Consider the following 26,634-nt stretch of genomic DNA (forward strand, 5'->3'; position numbering starts at 1 on the left):
CGTTGGAGAGTGGATAAAGCAATTATCGGGTTTGCGTCTATTGTCTAGAGCGTCAAGGAAGTTATCAAACTTTTCTTTGGCGATGGAGTGTCTGGGAGGGCAGTATACCGCTGAAGTGGTGATTGTACCATGGCAGTCTTCTATTGCTACGTTTGTTGCTTGAAGGTAGTCTTTCTGGAATGTTGGAAGTTCGTAGTGCTTAATGCTGGCTTTGATAATGACTCCGGTGCCGCCGAGGGCCTTTCCACAAAGACTGTTTGTCTGTTTGAAGGACTTTAGGTAATTAGATCGTAATGTTTATAACGGCCCTTAGGCTAGCTGAACATGTACTGTGGAGATGCATCGACATCTGGTAATTATCTCGCCCGAAGAATAGGGTCTGTGTGTGGCGAGCCACGGGACAGAAACCGTTGGAATATTTACTGTCGCGTACCGCTGCAAATATTTCTTTTAAGGAGAGCTATAGAATTACTCCATGCCTTTGTTAGACAAAGCGTTCATCCCGTGACCGCGGCTACGTTCGGTGACTGGTTGCCGCCTCGAGCCCAAGCTCATTATCACAAATCTCGAACAAATACGTCTCCCACTAACAACTTTTCCTCGAGAGCGGCTAGCATCCTTTTCTAACCACCGATATGGAGATTGACCAATTAGCAGCAACGCCAAATTCCCTCACCTTCTGAACGAAGGCTATCCTCGACGAATCCAATGATCTCGTGTCCTCAGACACACCCCATCATAGCTTTCCTCTGCAGCATCATCGCGACGGAGAGTCATTCTCCGTGAGGTCGTATTAGCGAGTTACTTTGTGTCTGTACGCTCGGTGGATATTCCACGTTTTCGCAAAGAGTCCGACTTAGATTTTTGTGAGCACGTATATCTATCATCCCATTGACCGCGGCTTCGTTATTGAACCTAAGACCAACATCACTAGTATCGCGAGTGTCCAACCGCCGCGGTTGATTGTCGAGTCGGTAGTATTCATACTTGTATTAACAGACCGTACCTTCATTATAACCCAACGATGGCCAATTCCAATGAAGATTTATCAAACGCCCACAACCCTATTCCTGACGTTTCTCCGACATGTATATTATTTTACTATTTCATTAATAGTATTAGTAAATTATTAATAAATAATAAATTAAATATGAATTATATAAATTGTACACAAAATAGTAAATTATTATTTTATAATAATGATATTGTTGAATTTATTTATTTATTGAAATTACTTTTGAATTTACCAGAAACAATGATAGAAAGAACGAATTATTAATTAGATAAATAAATATTAGTCAAATTGTATCATGTTCGATCTCGCTTTCGTCGGAAAAGGTTCGTCAGTATCAAAATCTTTTTTCGCAGGGAACCGAAAAGAAAGAAGGTTTGCCGTTGCAACGGTGATATTCCCTGATACGTAAACTTTTAATCTTTTTCTATTGTTCCCGCCCTGTACTGTATTGTACCCCTACTGTATCCCTCTCTGTTGTACATTCGGTATTTTTTCAGTATTTTTCGCTACCGGCAAAACACAAAGCGTATGGAGAATTTATTCTATCGCCGTATCCCTTCCAGAAGAAGTAAGATTGGTGATTCGTTAGAAGTTTTTAAAATCACCTACCAAATTAAGAGAACAGGAATATAAATTATATCATTGATTCCATGTGTTAATTTTTCTAACATGCGCTAAAAATGAACCCCTCAATCAAAGAATGCTAATACATGATAACTACCGCTTGTAATTGTACTTATTAAAATTTTTTTAACAAATTTATTTCAATATGTTTGTTTGCTTACGAAGGCTATGTATATGTACAGTTTTGTTTTTCGTTTAATATTTACTCCCAAACGTAGAACTTACTGAGCAAACTACGTACTGATAAAGTTTATGTTACAGTGAATCGTTTTAAGAGCTTATTTATTTCGTGGAAATTTTGTTCTGCATGTTGAGCTATTTTTCCTTCCGGTAGAATTTTTGGTTCATACTTCAGCAATTGATAGCCATCAACTAAATACTTCTTTGACTCCTGCTGCAAAAAAAAAAACAAACCGTCAAATATTTGTTAATGTAAAGTGCAAATAAATGATGGCAGAAATTTTTGTTCACAGTTTATATAATTGTCTGTTAATATTGTATAATTATCGTATTATGTAAAAAATGCTTCAGCCCCTTACCGCTCGCGTTAGAACTATAATTACCATTAGAACACGCGTATATTATCGAAAGGAATAGAAACAAGGGCGACCGAAGACAATACAAAAAATGTGTTTTGTAGATTAAATATGTTGAATATATGGTATATTTGTATTGTACGTGTAGAGTGAGGAAACGTAGAGAGAAACGATACACAAATATAATATGTATCCCCTCCATAGTATGTATGATAGTGTTGCATGATGGCCTAGGACTCCGTTGAGAAAAAAGAGAGAAGTGCAATGTGAAATCTCGTGCCATAGGCCTCTGGCGAGTAGCCCACGCGGCGAGCAGAGTTATGTGAATATTCTAATATTCTAGTATTCTAATACTAGGGAGGGGATACATACTTGTTTGTGTTTTCGCTCTACGTTCTCTCTCCCTCGCACGTACAATACAAATATACTATATATTTAACAAAGACTAATGGTGTTGAATCTACTGATTAGTAATATTATAAAAAATTCCTTATTGACTATTTTTGACTAGTAGTTTTCAGAATCCACGAGTCAACAACTTATCGCAGATAACGTAATTTTTCACGTGCGGATCCATGATCTTAAAAATGATCAATTATTTATCAGTTATTTTGTTTATAAAAATAGTACTTACAAGTTGTTATACTCCAAATTTTTATAGAAAATTGCTCTGCGACGACAGTATCTTCAAAATGATTAATAAGTACAATATTCTACACTTATTACATTCGTTACGAAATAGTCGAATAAGTAGACAAATATCTTCGAACAATTGAATACTATACAACTTTTTGTAATGAACTTTGCAACGTACGGCAGTCAACTTGGATAAAATTTTAAGTATTTGAGGTCGTATTAACGTGTTAGTTTATTAAAGAGATGAGTGGTAAAAATGTAATAGTTAATTATATTAAAATCATTTTAGGTACAAGTACAGAGATAGTGTATGTCGGTTGTAACCGTCGCTCACTTGATTCTATCGTATGACTCGCTATGCTGCTCGCTATATTCTTCGCTATACTGATTCGCTCTAAAGACTCCTTTTCCTAGAGAGGATGTCCGTCTATTTATATTGTCCGGTGGATTTACAGAAGATCATATATGGTTTCAGTTGACAATTATTCATAACGGCGATAATGTTTTTGCCCGGAGTTTGTTTATTCTTAAATCTCGCAAATTAAAACAGCGTTGATACTATAAGGCACAACAATATGAGTCACTCCCGATTCGAATCGTCCTATGACTCATGTGCCGCTACATATTCATGTTTATAAGAGCAGTAATAGGCCACATACTTAGCCTTATCAGAAATTATTTTAGCTTCTTTTCAAATTACAGACGATGAAATCAAGGTTTTCGAAAACTTTACATGATCTTTGAAACGGTATTTGAGATTTTGAGTGGCCGTCCGTTTATGGCTCGGATAGCACCTATCCCTTCTTTGGGAAATTTCGAACTACCTGTCCTCCCCGAGCTCTAAGTCTGATGATTCAGAGGTCAGGAAGAAACTCCAGGGAAAACCCCCGGTCGGGAAGGCATGATGGATGGAGGAGACCCAACGGCTGATGGGGGGAATCAGCGACATACTAGGACAGTCAACAGAGCGTCGTACCGTGTGGGTGAAATACTTCACTCTCAACAAAACATTACAACCGTCGTGTTCGGAACATCAAACTTTACTTTAATACAACAAGTGCAAATAAAGTGCCAAATTACACTAACACTCGATTTATTAAACCTCCTCCACCTTGAGCGTTAGTCGCTCTTTAGTTGATAACTTGCAACAAGCGGTCCGCAAGATAACATCACAGATACAGATTTTCAGAATGTTGTCTCAAAATTTTCATGTTATCTTAAAACTTGAAAATGAAATGACAACTAAATTATGGATACAATATTTCGATATGATTACAATAATAAAGCACTTCAATGAGGCTGAAAGAAGCGGCAACTGGAAATTACATTTCGGCGCTTTAAGAAGAATGAGCCCGCATTTTCATGTCAGTGGTTACTACCTTTATATAAAGCCTTGCCAATTATATTTGCAAGACATGCAGTAGCAAGAAACACAGACATACTCCATGTTGAAAAGTTTTCAAGCAAAAGATTTTTCACGGCTCGGCGGTTAAATAAATTTTGGTCGGGGATTACGTTTGATGTAACTATAGAATAAATCTTAATACGATCCGGAATGAAATGTGACATTCAGAAATGAGAGAAATGAAAAGTATGCCGAAAAAGGGGAATAAGAATGAAGCGACATAGACGATGAAGAATTTTAAGAAAAACCGAGATTATTGTAATCGAAATCAAATTTTAATTGATTTTTTTTGTGAATATCTCTAAACTTAAGACCGAGCGACGGTAATATATACGGAAAAGTTGTTTAGAACGACAACATATCTCAAGGTCACCGAAATCGATAAGGTGTAACCTTCTGTAAATAATTACCATAGTTTTTTCTGTACTTTTCTGCGACTATACTCCTCTTTTCTTAATATCCTTTCTTTTCTCAGACATTGATTTGTCGTCGATGATGACATCATGGGTAGTTATAAACGCTCCAGTCCCTTACCGCTCGCGTTAAAACTATAATTACTTAATTATAGGATATTACCGAAAAGAATAGAAACAAGAACGACCAAAGTTAAGATAAGAAAAGTGTTACGATTACCGAAGTCCCTTTCTACCATTTGTATCTTCCCGTGATCGGTAATTGCGTTCTTTATGCAAAGAATTTAGCGTTCCGCAACGTGTGCATTTATTATAAGTTATGCGAACAATATCATTATATCATATGTAAATAGTCACACCCATCACATCGTGTTACCAATGGCGTTGTGTTCCGAATAAAATTCATTCGATTCGACCAGGATCGTGAATCATTTTGCTCTTCTCGCACAAACCTATGTGTTCTTCTCAGCATAGACTCCAACCTTTATACAGTCCGCTATAAAACTAAACATGTTTCAATGGAGATTTCTTTCCATATATTTCGCACATTTGTTCTCGGACGGAAATTCTTCGTGTTCTTCTTCGGACATTTCTTTATGAATTTTTGTATATTTAGAGTGAGTTCTACCGACCACTTTCCACACTTTAAGAAAGGATTTACCTTCTGAATATAATTTTGTAACAAGATCTCGTACTGGAATGTCACTTTACTTTCTCTCATTAGCCATGTTGGTGGTATGATCGCCAGGTTACGGACAAGAGTTAGTGTTTTATTTTTCGTTGCTTAACAATTGTTTTACGAATTATTTGAACACAATTTCGTCGGACTTCCTCCTCGATAACACCAATATTCAACAAATACATACTTGTATTATTTAAGTAAGTGTACTTTTACGTTTCTGTCAAAATACCCATAAATATTTATTTTATTAAAAAAATGTTTACAAATTACTTATTAAAATATATATGAAATATATGTAGAATGAGTGGACACGAATATGCCGAAAATTAACGTGAAGTAAAGAATATGAAAACATTAACTTAAATTTTATAAATGTTATTTTCTCAAATGTAGTAATTTTAGATGGTGTGACAACGTAATTTGGAAGTAAAGATATAAAGATTATCCTATTGTACATAGCACTATATATAAACGGATGTTCTATATAATATTATATATTTAAAAAGGGTGTTTGGCTACAGTTGTAACAAAATTTAAAGTGATTCTTGAAGCTAAAGTAAGATGAAAATCAAGAATAAAAAATTGCGTTTTCTTTGTTTTTTAGTTATTGTCAGTTAGAAACTAGCTGAAACATCCCTGTGCGCGAACAAACCTCTTTACATGAACGAAAGTAGTGTTATTAAATATAGTTTTGGGGTTGATATTTAATACATTCACACAGATTGAATTTTACTTTCTATATTTCACCACCTCGTACAAAACGTCTGAACACACCGGATACACTCAGATAATTAACACATGGTCGACTCCTAAGACAAAAGAACGTCGTTAGGAGTCGTACCAACTTAGCTTGTAGGAACTAACGATTATACCAACTTAACGTTTCTCAACAAGTAGGTCAATCTAAGTAGCGGACTGTACAGGAATTTTCGAATCGAACGATACATGGGCAGCAGCTTATCTTGTACAAGTTGTAGGGAAGAAAATTGTATATACGTATACAGAATGTTTTGTTTAACTGAAATTATTGTTCCAGTAGCGGGATAGGTTTTAAGGTCAACCATATATCTTTTAATACATTAATCGATCTATCTTATTATTTCCCATAAAAAGATATTAACTTATTTATGTCGAAAAACTCTTACATAATTTAATAGGTAGTTTAGCTTTAATTTGTAAAATTTAACGTATGAAAGACAAGCAATGATGTATAGCGGTATTTTTGTGTTTATAAAGTCATATCTTGTGTGAATCATTTCTACAAAGAATTTTTAAAATTAGAGAAACTTATTTTACCAAGAACATAGTTCCATAACATTTCTAATCTTGAGAGTTTATTAAGACTGTTTTGCCTTATCTTTAGCGATTTTGCTAATTCCTCGGTAATGAAATTCATACTAGATCCGATGTCCAGCAACGCTCGACAACGGATTGGTTGCTGTTTATCATTCAAAACGTTAATCTACGCTGTGATGACTAGATCATTGGATAATAATTCGGATGCTATTGGTCTGATATGTTCGGTCATCAACGGAGTCGTCGATCGTCGGCGTCATTGGTTATGTGTTCGTCTGTCACTGGGAGGTGGACTTGGAGACGCGGCTGTTCGTGGTGTTTCCGATCTGTGGTCTGTTGTGTGCTAAGCAGCACATGTCCTAGGTCCGGAAACAGTGTAAAGTCTTTAAATTTTGACGATAGACTCCGATTTTGCAGAAGCTAATCGTAATCGTGACTACATTTCCATCGAAATCGATTAATGTTGCTACGAGTTAGAAACAATGAAAAAAATTGTGAAAAATTGTCACAATTTTTGACCTGTAATTGTAACAAATCTAATGATTCTTACATTTTTCTAATGCCTATCACTTTTTTCTGTATCAATCGATTTTAGCGAAATATTCAGCATGCACGTGGCAGTAAACGTATTATTTAAATTTTCACTACAGACCCAGATAAAACTGTTGTAAAAAGGGAGTTTTACGACTTTTTTCGCAATTACACCTTATCGGCGTAAGAGTACAATTTGCATGCTTTTCATCGAAATCAATATTTCATAAACTACACATACCATATCATAATGCACATATCATAATAAAGAAGTTACATTTAAATTACAATACGTCCTCATAAATTATTAACTTTTTAAAGCTCTTGACTTTTGTCCCCTTTTTCTAGATGGTCTTTATCTCTTTCAAGCTCATTGTGTTTTTCCATTGTTCATATTAATGAAGAAATTAAAAATACCCCATTAAAATTTCTAACCAGGCATCTGTATTGTAATTTTATCAAAGATGGTAATTTTTTGTGTTTGTGTTATACATATTATTATTTAAATATGTAGTATTATTTAAGTACGTGTTAAATTTGATATTTCATCTTACCAATAATGGCACTAAAATCTCCATTTCTGTATGCCTCCTACTAAGGTCTGCGTGGGCTACATGTAATTCGAAAAGAATCAGACCTCGAATTCGATTTTCAGCTGAAACAAAGACCTCAAATTATGCCTACTATTATTATCCGTACCACGTGGATGAGATACAATGAAATCGCAAAGTAAAGCATGACGTAAATAAGCGTACTAATTGATTTGATTGCAGATAGGATCGTGCTTATTTCGCACATACATACCTAGGCAACTGTATCAATTTTTGAAATTGCCGATTTTTATTGTTTTATGCAATTGACGATTTTTAAGAAAGCATACTACAGTTATATTTGAAATAAAAATAGAATTAAAATTAAAGATAATGTTTTTTCGTTACAGCTTTGCTTTCTGATAAATTTGTAAAAGTTTATCAATTGTATGTTTATTGTTTTCGCTTATATACACCTATCATGTATCCCTATAAGTGATATGCAGTGATATTTGTACCTATCATATCAAATTGCAAAGGAAGAAATATTAGTAGTAATATCATAATATCAACATATCTTCTATACAAGGATTATTGGTAATTATTTACAACGCGGACAAACTTGTCGATTTCACTGACCTTGAAATATGTCATCAAGGTCAACGTTCTGAGCAATTTTTCCCTATATACATGTCGAGTTATCATAAGGGTTAGGGATGTGTAACGAATCTTCAGTTGGATTACACATTGTTGTTATGCAATAGAGAAGACATTGACTAGTGCAAATATGATTATTACAGAATTTGACAAGTAACCCTGATAATTATATACTCGAGATGCCAATAGCAATGATCTTAGGCTCAATAACAAATTCACGGTCAACGGGTTAGACAATGTGCTTTCTTCCAAAGTCCAAGTCGAACTGAACTCACTGGCCCACAATTCAAGTGTAATTCCACTTACTCGTCCACAAGTAGAACTCCACTAACTTCTTCAGTCCAAATCGAACTACATCTATATACTCCTCTCCGTACCTCTCTGTACCCCTCGGGTCAATTATATTTTTAAGGAGAGCTATACAATTACTCCATACCTCTGTTAGATAAAAACGTCCATCCCGTGACCGTGGCTACGTTCAGCGACCCGTTGTATCACTTCGAGCCCAAGCCTATTGTCATAATTCTCGGGCACACATGATCGGATTAAATCATAAACAACTACTTCTAAGTTTTATTATTCAAGTACCGCTATAATGAAAGGTCTAAACTACAGTATTGGCAATCTTCCCAAAAATTCCAAAAGATAGGTCCTGATGTCCTTTTATCTCCGACATACATATATATCTGCAGTACTGCTTTAGTTTTCAAGTTACTCGTAAAAACGTATTCGATACTATATGTGATATTTTGCTGTTTACACATGTATGTTATTGGTCTGTGACACTCTACATTTCAGATAGTAATCAAAACAGTAATGCACATACAGAAAATATACAATGTATGTGGCAGGAAATCATAGCGATTATTCCACGGTATGGAACTTGCAAATTATATTGGCTACTTAGTTGAGTTTCTGTTTAGACGCCAGTATAATTTTGATAATCGAATATCCGCTTATTGTCAATATTGTGGCTGAAATATTCTCAATATTAACGGCAGTACCTAAAGCTTAATACGAATCTAAACTTATTTTACTCTTGCGTTACAGGCATATCTAATAGTTGTAACTGTTAAAGTAATAATCTGTAACGTTTTATTAAATATAAAAATTATATGTAACATAATAACAATTTTGTATGTAACAAAATAGCTAGAAGTATTAATGTACACCGCTCTTTTCTCTTATACATCTGAAACAGGAATGAATTTGTTTTATTGCACATTCATTCATTTAACACACACGCGATGCGTTCGTTTCATGGCGTTTTCCTTTTGTCTTCCTTTCCGTCATTCCTCGCAAAGTAACAAGTTATTAGATTTCTTTATTTGATTCTGCCATAGACGGCCTAGAATAAATCTTCCTGTTTCAACTCTCCATGAAATAATTTGATAAGGTTACATAAAAATGCGACCAATTAAACCATAAACAAACAACAAATTTAATAACTTGTTATAATATAGATACGAAAACATGCAAGTAAACAATACTAGAACTGTGTGTGTAGTGCGAAACACATCCTGTCAGAAGCAGTATATGACATAATATCTTGGAAACTAAAGCCGAGTGACGGTTGTACATATGTATAATGAAATAGTCTAAAATGTCGACCTTGAAAAACATTTCATGGTCATGGAAATCGGTTATTACTGGTTCGAAATTGGTGATGATCGAAAATTTCTAAATTATTTGTCGTTAATGCAAACTTTTGCAAGTAATCACCATTTTTAAATATAATTGCATTCTGTACAAGATACGGCATTTAAATGAGAGCACTTGGATATCTCCGCTATTAAAGATCCTATGAAAAAGATTCTTAGGACAATGTTATTCAATGTTTCGACCATTCGCGGGGAGACGCGATCGCGAGAAAGCACGTCAACGGGAGTCGTAAATTCCCGTTAAGATTGGATAATCGACGCCACGAAATGATCGATCTCCTGATTTCTGTTGCGATAATAGGGGTGGTTGAATTGACTTTACACTGAATTAATAGATATAATTAATGTTTATTCCAACAACTTCTTAACTAGAAATGTACAATTAATTCGATTGATAGCTAGAATAACAAGGTGTTGTACGCGACGCACGCTTAGATGTTGAAGGTTCAAAAAATGTATGAAGACTGACTTTCGGTAACGATGATGCAGCGGAGGACACTTGCGATGGGTGGGTCTAATGATGCGAGAAAAGCTGATTTGTTAAGACCAAGTTCTTGTTGGGAGAGTGAGGGAAGGACTTCTCTGGTAATTGGTTAATTTTCTGAATTGGTGTGGAAGGGTGGAGGAAGGGTGTTAACCGCCCCGGAGACAAAGTTGCTAGTGTGAAACATCGTACATGAGAAAAACGAACTTCTTCTATCTTTCCGTAATAAACATTCCATAAAACATTCCATAATAAACATTAGAAATTCCTAAGATTTATGATCGGCTCTTAAGACTATTGAAGATACGCAGTGAAGGCGTGCGGACATCTGGTTGCCATCCTGTCAGCGGTGTGTGGCCCGGTCTAGGTAGAATGTCGCACGACGTAACAAGCTAAATGAACATTTTTATGAAATTTCCAAGTCAGCGCAATTTTTTAATGATGGAACTATATATATGTCGGAGATGAAAGGACACCGGATCCTTCCCTTTGGAATTTTGGGAAAGTCCCTTAACACTTTAATCTAGATTCTACCATAGCCGTAATTAAGCAATTGTCGTCATTCAATCCGATTGTATTTGTTCGAGATTTATGATAGTGAGCTTGGGCTCGAGGTGACAACCAGTCACCGAACGTAGCCGCGGTCAAAGGATGAACGTTTTTACCTAACACAGGTATGGAGTAGTTCTATAGCTCTCTTTAAAAGAAATAGTTGTAGCAGCACGCGACAGTAAACATTCCAACGGTTTCTGTCCCGTGGCTTACCACACACAGACCCTATTTTTCGGGCGAGATGATTACTAGATGTCGATGCATCTCCACAGTACATGTTCAGCTAGCCTGAGGGCCGTTATAAACATAACGATCTAATTACCTAAAATCCTTCAAACAGACAAACAGTCTTTGTCCCAACTACGGGAAGATAGGGGAAATCTTCTTTAACTACCAACATTGAAATTGACCAATTAACAACAACGTCACTTTCCCTCACTTTCTGAACGAAGGCTATCCTCGACGAATCCGATGATCTCGTGTCCTTGGACACACCCCATCATAGTTTTCCTCTGCAGCATCATCGTGGCGGAAAGTCATCTTCGTGATGTCGTATTAGCGAGTTACTTAGCGGCTTTAGGTTCGATGGACATTCCACGTTTTAACAAAGAGTTAGTTTAGTAATACTTGTACCATAGCCAAGCAAGTCGAGTACGACTTGGGCTTTGGAAGAAAGCGCATTCTGTTATCCCGTTGACCGCGGATTCGTTATTGAACCTAGGATCATTGTCATTAGCTTCTCGAGTATCTAATTACCACGGTCACATTACTTGTCAAATTCTGTAATAATCGTATTTGCACTAGTCAATGTCTTCTCTATTGCATAACGACAATGTGTAATCCAAATGAAGATTCGTTGCACGCCCCTAACCCTAATCATAATGTGAACCCGACATATATATATATATATATATATATATATATATATATATATATTTCATTTTTATATATCTTTTTCCTGTATAAAACAGGATTAAAGCATTTTAGGCCCAAAATTACTTGGTGTACAATGTAGTATACAAATGTAGTTTACGTATGACAGACAAGGTAGGGTATAAAATAGCACCGTGTTTATATTTTCTTCATTTTTCACACTGAATTTGATGATATTAAAATTGAAATACCTCTTAAACTAAGCATTTCTAAATAAAAATACTACATTAACACTTTTGTATGGAGGAGGGAGCATCAGGTCAATTGATATATAGAGAAATATAGAGTCCCATCTAAGAAAACATTTATGATCTCAGAATCTTAAAAATAAAATAACATTACTTTGTACATAACATTATTATTTTTAATTCTTCCGAGCCGAGGCTCCGAGCAACGCGAGAGACCAGCGAGGACATTCTATGGAATGATGCTGCGGTGTGCTAGCGGATATGAGAACGTACCTGATTCTAGGTCAGGGAGCCACACGAGAAGGAAGAAAGTTACGGCTCAGGGGATTTCGGAGCCCCCAGGCTCCGTCGGTGTTGCGGATAGTGCTTCTTCAGTCTCGCTCTGACGGTCATCACACGACTGGGTGAACAACGACGAGAGGATGGTCAGTCCCAGGGCCACCTCTCACGCGGTAAAAGCGACCAGGGATCAAGCGCTATTGGAGAGTGACACGGAGAGGAGATTAGAGGAGGCTTCGATTAGACTAATCGGAATGAAGGACAGCACTAAGGAGGAAGTTGGGTCAGGATAGTGAGATGGATCAAAGTAGCTACCTGACCCCCGATACGAACAGAACCAGAAAGGGGAAGCGCATTCATAAGATCGTCTACGGCCCACAGCACTGTATCGCATGCAGCGCCGTGCGTATTGGCGGGCACAATGCCGATTTACTACAAAGCGGAACTCCGGGCCAAGATGTATGAAGTAAAGGAGAATTACCAACAAGAACATTGTGAGAGTCGGCCTAGAGCAGGAATTGCCTCAAATTTCGTGGAAAGCATGAGGGCAGTGAAAGAACGTATAGACGACAAGTGGAGGGAAGAATGGAGCTCTTATAGAAATGACAATTGGACGAAGTAACTAAGAGGAGACGCTTGTACTTTCAAGAAGTGTAAGAAAAAATATTGATCATTGGACGATACAACTATTGACCGGACACGGGATATTCAACGTGTACCGTAGGACGACCAGCAAAGAGGTTCATTCCAGATGCTGGGATTGCGACACAGAAGGGAGGACACGGAGCATGCGTTGTTACACTGCCGTAGGTGGATCTTCGGCAGGACCAAATTGGGGAGCCATGTCGGCACGCCATTAACGACGGAAAATATTATTGAAGAGGTAATCAAGATGACAACTGGACTAAGTTCCAGGCATTCTACGAAAGAATTATTATGGGGAGACGAAAGCAGAAGATGGATATAGAAAAAAGACGAACAAGAGCCAATAGAAATGGAAATAATTGAAAAGATGTAACGAATGAGGGGTACATGCTAGGGTTAATCCTGAAGAATGCTGAAAGGCGCTTCCGGGGTTGGTACCTGTACGTTAAGAAGAGCGGTCAGACGAGGGGTTTTTAGTGGGTATGGCGTTCCACCTGCTGAGTCCCCCTTAACTCAGTGACGCGGGTCACTGGGTATGCATGCATTTTGCCCTCCTCGTGAAAAAAAGGCCAGGGAGCCACAGGATTATTGATTGCGGATGAGGATGAATATATAAGTAGGGTGTCACTAGAGTGAAGTCACTTGCGGTCCTTGACGTAAAGTCCGGGAGGTTCAAACTAGGAGAACCCAATGTGAAATCCGAAAGCCACTGGGAAAAACGGCGTAGATGAACTCAATGACGTGCTATTATTTATTAATTATTTATGGAGGGAAAGGATTAAAGGAAATATTAATACTTTGTACTCGAAAATTCTATGCGGTAACCAAAAAAAGTAGCTACGGTCAAGACATGTAGCTAAACCATGGGAGAAAGAGAACAAAGCTAAAGGCTAAAACATTATATACTGGTGGACACGGGAGATTGAGATGGGTGGGAAAGAACTGATCAAGAAAAGGCATATTTTGAAAACTTTGAAATAGAGAAGTACACTACACCTAGAAGAGTTTCGTAGTGCTGAGAGAAGGAATGGCTAAAAATGAGGGGAAATGACATGATGTACTCGGTTAAACTTCGGCCTAGCTAGGAAGTTAAAAGAGTTAGTTCGAAAGTAACTCTAGGTTATGCGCGCGCTCATGATCACGGTACCCGAGGAGGAGAGAGTGGAGAACGACGAATTGGAAATTGTACAATTACCCTCATCCCCCGGGGATCCCTGACGCCTAACCAACAAGAATTTGGTACTTTCTAGGCTGTGCAGTTTCTACGAATATTTACATTTTTTGAAAAAAAGGGAAATTCTCAACTGCTTCAGGCAATGCGCAATACGCACCCAGAAGAAAAAGTAAAGAAATACGAGGGTTTCTGTGAAAATGTTGGACGGACAGGTATACGATTGTATTAAATACATTATAATTTGTTAAAAAATACCCTGATCCCTCCATCACATGCCTATAACAATAACAACGGTGGCATCAGAAAATGTTAATCGAGTAAACAAATTAAATAACAAAACGTTCCCAGGAATTCCTTGAAATCCTACCATCATGTATTTGTATTTGAGTATTTTGCGTATCTGTGGTAAAGTTAATCAGCCAGTTTTAAAACATAGGACTCGTTGAATTCGTCAGAAATGAGTAAAGGTAATATGGAATAATTGTCGTTAGTTATCATTTCTTAAATAAAATACATTACCAGGAACGAGTGTCTTGAGCAATTTATCCAGTTTTTTGCATAATTCTATTTTCTCGATGAGAAGATCTGTTTCAACTGCTGCTAATCCTCCAGTTTGTTGTCCAATCAATTGAGCCAGAGCAATCGTTACATCAATATTGTAAAAATGATTTGGGTGGAGGGTACTTTCGTAACGACTTATAAATTCTTTACATGCAATAATGTCATTTTTCTTGATAGTTGAAAGGTATATACCAATATCTTCTAACATTTTTTCAATTTCCACATAAGGAACAATTGATTCACAAATTTTGCATATATAATCCTGTTCCTGTTCAAAAAATGTTTTGGGTAATATGTATCCTGGACAATTCCTGGAAAGAAGTAAACAGATCAAATCATTCTTGCATACAAATAATTTGAAAAATAATGTTCCCCAACTTTTCGTGGTATTTTTGTGTTAAAGAGAAAGAGTTTAAGACTTTAAAAGCTCATAGTACTTTTCAAGAGAATGTGTAATTATCATGGATTCTGAAAGCAACTCTTTTGTTGTAAAATTAACTTTTCTTATTTACAAGTATCTGACATTCTATTGACATCAGCCTCTTCGCAACATATTCCAAATAAGCCACAGTTTAGAGTTAGTTTAAAAGTACTAGGTAACGGAGTGAGTAACACCCTCACTCCTGGATCATCAACGTAAAAATGACTACTTTATGTTATTTTTATTTTTATTTATAAAAAATTGTATTTTAGTTTAAATGATGTATTTTTCTTTAGGTTTAATCACGATTATTATTGATATAAGCTAGCGTTCGTTTTTTTATATTTTTTTGTAAAAAATTAGCAACAAAATATATTCGAGGCCAGACACTGCGCATCCACGTGAGTGCACCACATAATCACGACTATCAAGCATAAATAGAGGGCTGGTAGTTCGATTCAGTTCCTCGATTAATGGCTTCAAGAACCAACTTAGAGATTAGATCTTTGAGAAACCAAGAGACTCACAGTCGGTTGGTTCGCTTTAAGTTTAATGAGCTCGCGAAGGGCTTAATCACCGAAACCCTAGAATTTACCTGATCCGGTTTTATCTGTCTGTGTAGAGCTCTCAAGATCAACTTGATTAAATTAGCCAGCGAAGGAACAATTTTAGTTCAAGGACACGCTCTGAGCTAAACCTAATGTTGATTTAAAGTTCATTCTACGTCTAATGATCTAGCGAGGAGCAGAGCTTCTTTGTAACGGTGTTGCTCAATAAAACTTACTGGGTTTACTGCGTTTGAGCTTTATCTACAAAGCTCGTCGGTCTAGCCTGCACATGTGCAGTCAATTTAATTAATAAGATAGATTTTAAGCATCTTAATTATCGTACATATTGAAAACGTTTCAGAATATTATAAACTTTCGTGTTCAAACTTTCAATATTATATCATAATCATTCAAATACTTGTCATTTTAGTTTATTATATTAGTACTATTGTATTTATTGTTTCACTATTATTGTTGATATTATTTTCATTGAATAAATCTCTGTTTAAAGATCTTAACTTTTGGATTTCTATTGTTAACAGTGCGCCACATGTACATTATTTCCACTCTTACGCCACTGATGCTAATAGTTCTTTTTATCAATAACAGATGCCATAACCTCTGGGAGCGTTTCTCCAAGATTATCGTTATAATATTTATTAATACCAACAAAAATTATTTCATAACAATCTAAATGAAGAAGCTAGAATTACAAGCTCTTTTGGACAGTAGAATTTCCATTATCCGAATTTATGGAGGAAATTAATGGAGTGATGGCTGCTTGAATGAGGGAATTTGTGGATGGTGGAACACGCGTGTTTTATTATCATTATCGGTCCATTTTTCAAAAAGTATAATTCAAGAACAATTACAAAAAATACAATATAATATAAACGTAATATTTTTTTAATTCATTTATGGATTCCATATCTTTTTTACTGCTATATCAAATAAATTTGTTAATAGCTTGAGCTGCGTTAAATCATCCTATTTGTATCTGAAGACAGTGGTTTCCAACGTGGGAGGCGCGGAGTATTGCTACGGGAGGCAACAACATTTCTTAATAAAATATTAATTTTCATACCATAATATTTACAAATAAATAGAACTTCATATCGTAAAACACGTATATGTTATAGCAAAATCTTGTTATTATTCTGTTAATTGTAGTTTTCAGCTTTTTCTATTATTTAAAACGTGTTTATATTATTATATCTATAAAAAAGTAAAAGGTAGGGAGGCGCGGAAAGAAATTTTTTTCAGGGGAGGCGTAGTAGCATAAAGGTTGGAAACCGCTGTCTCGAAACACTTAGGTCCATTAATGTCATAAACGTTTCCAAATAAGAAGACTTTCTTATGTCTGAAGATTATTTTCTTGTGGACTTCCTTTTTCAGCATGCGAACTTAAAATGTGGGAAACAATATTTATCCAAATTTGAAAACTTCTTCGCATAATAACGTAGCTAGAATGAAAAACTGGCGTTTCCTTATTGCTGATTTATAGAAACAATTATTATACAGCAGAGTTTAGATACCTATTTCTCAATTCCTTTATAGTTTTTCTATACCTTGAAACACCTCAGTAGTTTTCAATTACATGTATCTGCTTTTTGACGTTATGAACTGTAGATCTAATCTAGACTGTAGTTTAATACTTAATACGACATGATTCCTGCTTGATATCATTATACGCGAAATACTAACGCGTTCTACCTCAAACATAATGTAATAGAAAGATATGAAATTATAGAAGGACATAAGTAGAAATATTGTGTAATTAATGACACGTTTGGGTAGTGGAACGTCTGAATAATAAAATATTCAGATAATAGGTCTTCAAATACTGGGAGTTTCACTATATTGACTTTTACCCAGAAAAGATACAAAAGTTGCGCACAGCTCGAACTTAGCTTACTATTTGGCTTTTTGTGTTTTATATTTAAACCAAAATTCGTCTGTGACTCCTGAATTAGATAGAATGGAGGTTATTAATCCGTTAGGAAGATACTTTCGTTTAGGTAAGAATCTGATGGAAGAATAAAAGATTTGTTGAATCCTCATGTCGGAAGTTGGCGAAAATACGGAAGAATTCTATAGAACAGTCGTCACAGGACCAGAAAAAAATATTAAGTCATCTAGTACATCGATGGAAGACATTTACAGGTAGATGGGAATAACCGATTTTTCTACTAAATACCATTCCGAAAATTCCTAATTTATAAATTTATTGGAAAAGCATAGGGAGAATTTAAATTACGGAATATGTATGTTATAAATACTATCTTGTGTTGGTAACCTTAAATGAATGTACAGATATACATTGAATGTAGTACTGTGTTACATGATGGCACAATAATGAAATTCATTTAAAATCGAACGAGTAAAAAGATTTGACTTTACATCAGGATTTTGATGTAAAGCATATATTATATAGGTAATACAAATATATTTATAGGTATACTATTTATATATTTATATATTTATATATATTTAAATATTTATATATTTATAGGTATAGGCATATATTATATAGGTGATACAAATAAATAAGGAATTGCATATATATATGTCGGAGATGAAAGGACATCGGAGCCTTCCCTTTGGAACTTCGGGAAAAATCCCTTAATACCGAAATATAGATTCTATCATAGGCGTAATTAAACAATTGTCGTTATTCGACCCAATTATAATTGTTCGAGATTTGTGATAATGAGCTTGGGCTCGAGGCGACAACCAGTCGCCGAATGTAGCTGCGGTCAGGAGACGAACGTTTTTACCTAACAGGGGTTTGGAGTAATTCTATAGCTCTCCTTAAAAGAAATATTTGTAGTGGCACGCGACAGTAAACATTCCAACGGTTTCTGTGCCGTGGCTCGCCACACGCAGACCCTATTCTTCGGGTATGATGGTTACTAGATGCCGACGCATCTCCACAGTACATGTTCAGCTAGCCTGAGGATCCGTTATAAATCTCAAGATCTAATTAACTAAGGTCCTACAAACAGACAAACGTTTGTTTGTATTTTATATATGGGCAATGTCACGATTTGCTTTCTGTTGTCATTGTTATCTTGTGAACTGACGTTCACTGTAGCTAAAGCCGCTGGAGTACTTTCTGTGGGGTACATTAAAATAACATAACATGTTGTGAAAAACACCAGGGGATATGAACGAATAAATTCGCGAAGCATGCATTGGGTTCGATGCAGAGGCAATTCAGAGTGTAGCTCTCATGATTATTTATAAATCTCAAACGTCTATGATACTATGACAGTGAATACGATGCGAGTACTATGAGGTAAAATCTGTAGTATCGATAAACCGGTCTCTTACGAAAATCTTTGATGATGTTGAATTTCCAACCTGATATTACAAAAAGTATATTTTCAGGAAACAAAGCGAAATTATTCGTCGACTCGTATTTATGACTCATAAAGGTTAATTCCTCTTTACTCAGGATTCAATACTCTTTTGTATGTTCATATAAAAAATATAGCATTCCCTTTAAAATATATAAATTGTCCTTGAAATCTTCAAAATGTCTTCACGTATTAAAAAAACAATACATGCACAATATAATGAGCCCCTCCAAACCCTGCAATTTTTGTATGTAAAATTATTTCATACGACGCATAGTGTTCGGAATTCGCCCAGCCGAATTTTTATAGAATGCACAGTGTGCTGTGTTGTCAATTAAACAGTAGAACTATTTCTGGAAATCTTGTTTACTTTTCAAGATATCTATGCGTAATTCATTCCTTTTGCCCTTAAATATAGGTTCCAAAGCAGTCACATCCTGGATTCTTTTCTTTTCGAGTCCTATGAACCCAACGTCTCGCGCTATTCGTTTCTTTTCTAAAGGTAGCAATTTCGTCACTTCACCAGTAATTCGCCCAGTTTACTCTTTTGAGAGTAATGTCACATAAATCCTGTATTGCTATGTTGTATCTAACAAAATGATCCAATTTTTGTTCTTCATGGGTGCTCCACTCTGAGATCGTATTGTCGTAAAGAACAAGTAGAGCCTCGCTGTCGAGATTATTCAGATTATAACCATATTTCGAATTAAAATCCTCCGAAACAATTAATCGAAAATCGGATCTTCTAGCTTCGATAATGTCGACCTCCGATATGTACAAATATAATTGAAATATTGCCACAATCAAATGTTCGGTGAAGTGTAACAACTAAAAAATCTAGCGTTATCCGAAATTTCGAAGACAAACCCATTGTTACTTTTGGCAGAGCCCGCACCATAGTAAACATTATTATGTCTTGTTGCCTAAATTGCCATATTGCCGCCTTAGTCAGTGTGCCAGCCGTTACTTATGGAATGCGGTTTTATGGAAAGCTCAATTGCTGTCTTATACAGCAACTTGTGGGCTAACTTGTATCTATTACAGTTTACTTGGAAAAATTTTATTTTTGTATCATCAACGATGTTGTCTGATTAATTAATTCCCTATAAATAAGACAAGGCAGAGAGGCCGTTACATGATTTATTTTACCTTCATCCATGTTTCTCTTTTTACATATAACGCACCTTTGAGGCGTGGGCAGTTTTTCTGGTGTATCCCTCGGCGCTACTTCTTCCACGTAACTCTTCTCCATTTAATATTTAATTAAATTTAAATTCAGCACTCGTACGATCAAATCTGTAGCGACAGGAGCATCAAACGACTGGCGGTACAATCTGAATAGGAAAATTTATAAGGCCCATTTCAATCCTTTCACCTTCTTTTATTTTATCCCTAAATTCGCCTGAAATCTCGGCCAGAGCAGTTCGCGTACCATTGAAGCTTCTTCTTAACCCTTAGAGTGCTGAATACTCGAGGCCTATGCGGTCCGTACGGACGGCGCTCGGCCAGCGCTGACGATCGCTGTGGACGGAGTACTTTTCCGCTAGACTGAACTTTGTTGATTGACTATTCAAAGAGCAAATCGTAATAAGTTATAGTCATTCTTTTGCACGAGATTAAATGATTCGAGAGCGTTATTTTGTAGTATTAATTATTTATTATAAACATTGAAATTTACAATAAACTAGAATTTGGGTAATAAACTAGAAAACAATAAACTAGAAAACTAAATTTAGTAAATATAATACAAGTTAATAATTCAGTTGTCTGTGAAAAATTTTAAACAATTATCGATACATAATCCGACATCGCATTTTCTGCATTCGTATCGCGTGTCGCTCCTTCTCTTATTTTTCAAACAAACAACACATTTTCTTCTTGATAATTGTGTTGTGCCGGCACGATTAGGGCATTTTGATGGAAAATGTCTATCAATTAAACAAAATGGTAAATCCTCAGACTTTCCCTTTCCTCCTCCTACCATGTTCCTACGTTGGAAATATTTTCGTAAAATGTGTCTTATCAACACTAAATGAAATTCACTAAATTTTTGTTTCGAAGCAGTAGATTTTTGATATAAAATATTTATCTCACACAAACGTAATAGTATTACTTCTGTATAGGTGTACGGAAAAATTGACTAACGCATATATGTGTTCTTCTTCCACACCGATAGCTTTCGCTAAACGCATATATGCGTCCATAGCACTCTAAGGGTTAAGGCCCCCAATTCAACGTCTTCCTCTTTGTCGGTACGTAGAGCGACCGTGGTATTATTGACTATTTCTCCTTTCTCAATGATAGAATCAAGATCTCTACACTGAAATGTAATCGTCTGATTCATTGCTTTAACCACAGTGTCTTCGCCCAGTACTCTTCTTATATCCTCATTCAAGGCAGTTATTCTTCTTCATCTCGATGAGAAGTGTTCCTATCCTTTTTCTATATTTTCCAGTATTTTCACCAATCTTTAAGGTGATAGCTCATTGTGAAGCTCAGTAAAATCTTTACCTTTATCGATTATAACAAGAATTGCATCGTTTTTCGTTCAAAGTCTTCTTCTGAACTGAGGTTCTCTTAGAGATCCCGTCGTAAGTCTATCAGAGTTGACTTTATCTCCCTTTTGGACGCTACTGTGTATTGTGAATTCGACTTTTTATGCAATTTCAATGCATAAAGAGAATGAATGAACGAAAAGAATATATGTACAGCGCCACTTAAAAGATTTAAATTCAGTGATAGAAAAATGCACTTTTAAAAGTTTCTGTTTACAGAAATATAATAAATCAATATAATAGATTCTCTGCTTATTACCAATGAAATTTAATTTAAAATATTTGTTTACTGACGAATAACAATTTATTGATATTATATACTACGTATTGAAGAATAAAATTGAACTGTTTATTTTGTTTTGACTCCTCTTAAAAGGGAAACAATGATCTGACCCAAATCTCTGATCTTCGCATTCTCTTGACTCATATGTTGAATTTTGATTAGTTATATTGAAGCGATCTTCCTCGTTTGTTAGTGATATTTGTTCTGTTGGCAGATAGAATAAGATATCATAGTAATAAAAATATTAACTGGGATATAACAAATTGAAATAGCAAAACACAGACGTCGGTCAAGAAGTGTGTGATGTAAAATATTTTCCGAATATATCTGACATACATCGGATACATCTCACAAATACAAACATTTGTTCTTACGTCAAATAAGGATAAAGTACTGATATATGCATCACAAGTTAAACGTCGAGATAAATAATTCTGTAAGCATTTCCCGTAACCATGCAATTGTATTATACAAGCTTTTCAACACTTAGGCAACCGAATAGGGAGATCTCCCTTTTTGACTTTAGCAACGCGTTTTATTTTTTTTTTTTTTTTTTTTTTAGTCCGTTACGACTAAATAAAGTTATAATCGAACGATACGACACTGTAAAAAAATATTGAAATGCATCATGAATTTTTAATTTCATGTTCAAGTTGTGTTATTTATCTTTAGTCGTCTTGAACGTTTTTAATATTACCTATATTTTTTTATACTTTTAAACACAATGTTTTGTATAAACATTGAAATCGTTAAATAAAATCATTACCACAAAATATAATTAACTACTTAGAGAATTTTTAGACTTTTTTGTTTTTTAAGTACTGAAAATTGGTCCTCGATACTTGAAGAAATGCGCAATGGAAACGTATAGCTCGCTGTGACGCGCGCTGGTTGGCTAAATGTTGAAAGATTTATATTCGAAATATAATGTAATAGTTTGAAACATCCTCTATATCTCCGCGAATACAGGAACAATTACGAAATTGTGCTTTCTTTCCTAAATTCTATTACAGTAGAGCCTTCTTTATCTGAACATCCATTATCCGAATACAGTATTATTCGAACGTTCTGCTATCCCAACATAGTACTTCTCAGTAATAAATATCTTTTTCCATTTCAGGTATGTACATATTAAATTGGTGTTCGTATACAATGTATTCTTTCCTTAATTCAATTGAGTGATTGCTAATTGTAAGAATTTGGTACAGAACTTGTTGCGATTTATCAACTAGACGGCGATGAGCCCGGTGCAAACTGTTATCTTGAGGTCGCGGTCCTTGAACGATATTACCGCTCAAGGTGGAGGTAGACTAACGATGCAGAGTAATCTTGTGTTTAGTTGGTTTATTTGCAGTTTAGTATACATTGCGATGGTCGGAGTTCGCGTGAGACCTCTACTTTGTGAGAAAAATTGAAAACAGTACTCCAAAATTAGGGTCAAAGCTGGCCCCGTCAGCTTTACTTAATATTTACAAATATCTGCAAATTGATATTGCCAAACTATTGTATATCAATGTATTAGTTGAAGCCCACGGAATTCATTGAACCTAACGGGAATCGTATAGTTCTTGTAATTTTGCTATAAATTGAGGTCAAAGTTAAAAAATTGCAATCGTGTTGAACAGTTTAATCTAACGCTGCGTCTCCCCACGAAGCAGACGGTGCATTCGGGCGCTGCCTTACAGAAAAAACCCTGAATATCGGCGCCAGTGTCAACGTGTTAATTTGCCTTGTTTGTGTTATGTGCGTGCCATTCAATTGGATATTTGGTGTTTTCAGTTTTCTTAGTGTAAATCTAATATGGTGGCATTTACTGGGGTTTGCTTTTATTTGTTTATCTTGTAGCCACTTTTCTATTTTTGTGATGTGTTCTTGTAGTAATTTGACTGCTGTTTCTGGGTTAGTGTGCCTGACTAGTACAACTGTGTCGTCCGCGAATGTCAGTATTTTGCTATTAGTAGTTGTTGGTATGTTGGCCGTGTATAGTGTATATAATGTTGGGCCCAAGATACTTCCTTGCGGTAGCCCTGCCTTCATGTTTTTACTTCAGAATATACATCCTTTATTTTTACTACAAAGGTTGGGGTTAGGTTGGGTATGATTTGAGTAAGTAATGGATTTATTCCGGGAAGTGTTTTTTGATTGTTTGTAAGAGGCTTTCATGGTCCACTTTGTCAAATGCTTTCTCAATGTACATGAAAAGGGATGTACAGCATTGTTTCTTTTCTATTGCTAGTAAAATTTCGTTGACGAGCCTGTGCATTTGCTCTATAGTGGAGTGTTTGTTACTGAATCCAAATTGGTAATCTGGTACTAATTTTTTTTCTCTATTGTTGGTTTTAGGCGATCGCATATTATTTTCTCTAGTATTTTGGAAAGCACAGGAAGTAGTGATATTGGTCTGTAAAATGCAGTTTGGTGTGTGTCTTTGCCTGGCTTAGCTAACATTATGATCTGTGCTAGCTTCTAGAATTCTTAAAATTGCATTGAATATTATTGTGATTAAACGTATTGCTTTTGAAGGAAGGTTTTTAAAAATTTTACCATTGATTAGGTCGATTCCTGGTGTTTTATTGTATTTTGTTTTCTCGATTATGATTCTAACTTGTTGTGCTGTTGTATTAAATATGTCTTCGTCTCAGTGACATTTGGTTTTACTGTTGTTAGTATTATATGGAGTAAATGTGTTACAAAGGTGGTTGAAGAATTCTGCAGCTTGCTCTTCGTTGCTTCTGGCCTATGTGTTGTCTGCTTTTCTGATTGCTGGGATTAGTTTTATTGGCTTCCTTATTTTATTCGTCGCTTTTCATAGAGAATAGTTGGCATTCGCGTGCACAGAGAGTGTTTCTATGAATTTTGAGAATTCGTTACTATTATGATCTTTTATTTTACTTTTTACTTTCTTTGCGAGTTTGTTTAGATGTTTTTTGTTTTCACGTGTTCTATGTTTTTGCCATTTTGCTTTCGCTTTCCTTTTTTCTCTGATTTTGTCAAGGATATTTGGTTTTGTTTGGTTTATAAATAATAGTTAGCCATGCTGCTTCTTGCATGATTTCTGTCAATGTTGTTACTGCCTGTTCGATGCGTTTGGGTGTTTTTAATGGAATATTGCAGTTGATTTCGCTCTTGATTAGTCCTTTAAATGTTTGCCATTTGGTACTCTTATTGCAAAGCGACTCTGATTTGTTATTAAATATTGGTTTGCTTGTATATTCTATTATTATCGGTGTATGATGAGAGCTAAGCTCCAGACTGGGTGTTACTTTTAATTTGTTTGCGTTTGCTCCTTTTATACCTGCAAAATTAAGGAAGTCAGCAATTTTGTTTAGATCTGTCTGCCAGTGTGTTGGTCTTCCTGTGGATAATATGTTGAGATTATTAGTTCTAATAAATTTTTCTAGTGTTCTACCTCGGGGCGTGTTAATTCTTGAGCCCTATAGCGTGTGCTTTGCATTGAAGTCTCCCGCTGCGATGTAATTACTTACGTTGAAAGAATTACGTGTCTTAGCAGCCAAAAAGATATGGATATTCAATATTTAGAGAAGCTATCGATTAATCTTAATTTGTATTTGAAATAAATGAAATTTCACACAAGAATAGTGATTGTTGTATTATGAGAAAATTCCATTATCCGAACAGTATGCCTGCTTATAAATTCTCATAAAGAAGACTCTACTGTACTTGCATCAGTTCTATACAATATTGTAAAGTGGGAAAATATTTTTATTTATAGTAATCCATTCTTCGTGTTCATAATAATTTGTATAAGACTTGATTTTTAATTTAACTTACATTCGATTGCACCTTAAAGCGTTAAACATTGTTCCAAATTCTGTGGGATCCTTGCATCGATCACAAGTACATTCAAAAAATTTTGTTTTAAGAAGATGGTGTCTTCTGTTTGCAGTACCCCACAATGGATCCGTATAACATATAGAAATGTGGTCTCCTAAAATATTTCATACAAATTTATACAGTTATCTACAAGATTTAGGCTAAGAACAGACAATTTATTCGACGCGATTTTTGAAGAATTGGTCACATCGCCTTATACTCGATAGCTGAATTGCTTACAGAAAAAGACACAGAATTTCTTAATTACGCACAAAGATTTTCAATTCTACCATCGCAAGCGCTTTTATTCTTTACACCGTTGATTTATTTTCATCCATGGAAGGTACAAGTACACACAAGAAACAGTTCTTTAGCATAAATGTATGTATATATGTCCGGTTTACATTAGAATTAGGGTTAGGGGCGTGAAACGAATCTTCGTTTGGGTTACACGTTGTCGTTATGCAATAGAGAAGATATTGACTAGTGCAAATACGATTATTATAGAACCGGACAAGTAACCGCGGTAGTTAGGTACTCGAGAAACTAATGACAATGATCCTAGGCTCAATAACGAATCCGCGGTCGACGGGATGATAGATGAACGTACTCACAAAATCTAAGTCGGACGCGTAATACTCACTGGTCGCAAAGAGCTACTCCTTTCATCAATGAGATCGCGAGCGAGAATGTCTTTCCCGTCCCGATGATGCCACAGAGGAAAACTATAATGGGGTGTGTCTAAGGACACGAGATCATCGGATTCGTCGAGAAAAGCCTTCGTTCAGAAAGTAAGGGAAATTGGCGTTGCTGCTAATTGGTCAATCTCCAT

The 26,634-nt window shown here is 35.6% G+C and overlaps 1 protein-coding gene across 2 annotated transcripts; it reads right to left on the reverse strand.

Moving 5' to 3' along the window:
• Positions 1 to 1,257: 1,257 nt before the first annotated feature.
• On the reverse strand, positions 1,258 to 25,913 carry LOC143303886 (uncharacterized). 2 transcript variants are annotated; one of them, XM_076625990.1, is made up of 5 exons: positions 25,761 to 25,913; positions 14,761 to 15,113; positions 7,693 to 7,793; positions 1,881 to 2,033; positions 1,258 to 1,620 (listed from the first exon to the last, which is right to left on the reverse strand). In XM_076625990.1, the coding sequence occupies exons 1-4, from the start codon at positions 25,787 to 25,789 to the stop codon at positions 1,890 to 1,892; spliced, it is 627 nt and encodes a 208-aa protein (XP_076482105.1). In that variant the 5' UTR covers positions 25,790 to 25,913; the 3' UTR covers positions 1,258 to 1,620; positions 1,881 to 1,889. The 2 variants fall into 2 exon arrangements, with proteins under 2 accessions (XP_076482105.1, XP_076482104.1); XM_076625989.1 differs by lacking the exon at positions 1,258 to 1,620 and having other exon boundaries at positions 1,656 to 2,033.
• Positions 25,914 to 26,634: the final 721 nt, after the last annotated feature.

This window comes from Bombus vancouverensis, chromosome 17, assembly GCF_051014615.1.
Source record: "Bombus vancouverensis nearcticus chromosome 17, iyBomVanc1_principal, whole genome shotgun sequence".
Taxonomy (NCBI): domain Eukaryota; kingdom Metazoa; phylum Arthropoda; class Insecta; order Hymenoptera; family Apidae; genus Bombus; species Bombus vancouverensis.

Bases quoted from the DNA above. Each gene is read 5' to 3' on its own strand.
- LOC143303886 (XM_076625990.1), bottom strand. From the start codon at position 25,789: ATGTTTAACGCTTTAAGGTGCAATCGAAT. The intron at 7,794-14,760 runs GTAATGTATTTT...TCTTTGTTTCAG, and splicing joins GCTCAAGACACTCGTTCCTG to CTGAAAATCGAATTCGAGGT. The intron at 2,034-7,692 runs GTAAGATGAAAT...TTTTTTTTGCAG, and splicing joins AGATTTTAGTGCCATTATTG to CAGGAGTCAAAGAAGTATTT.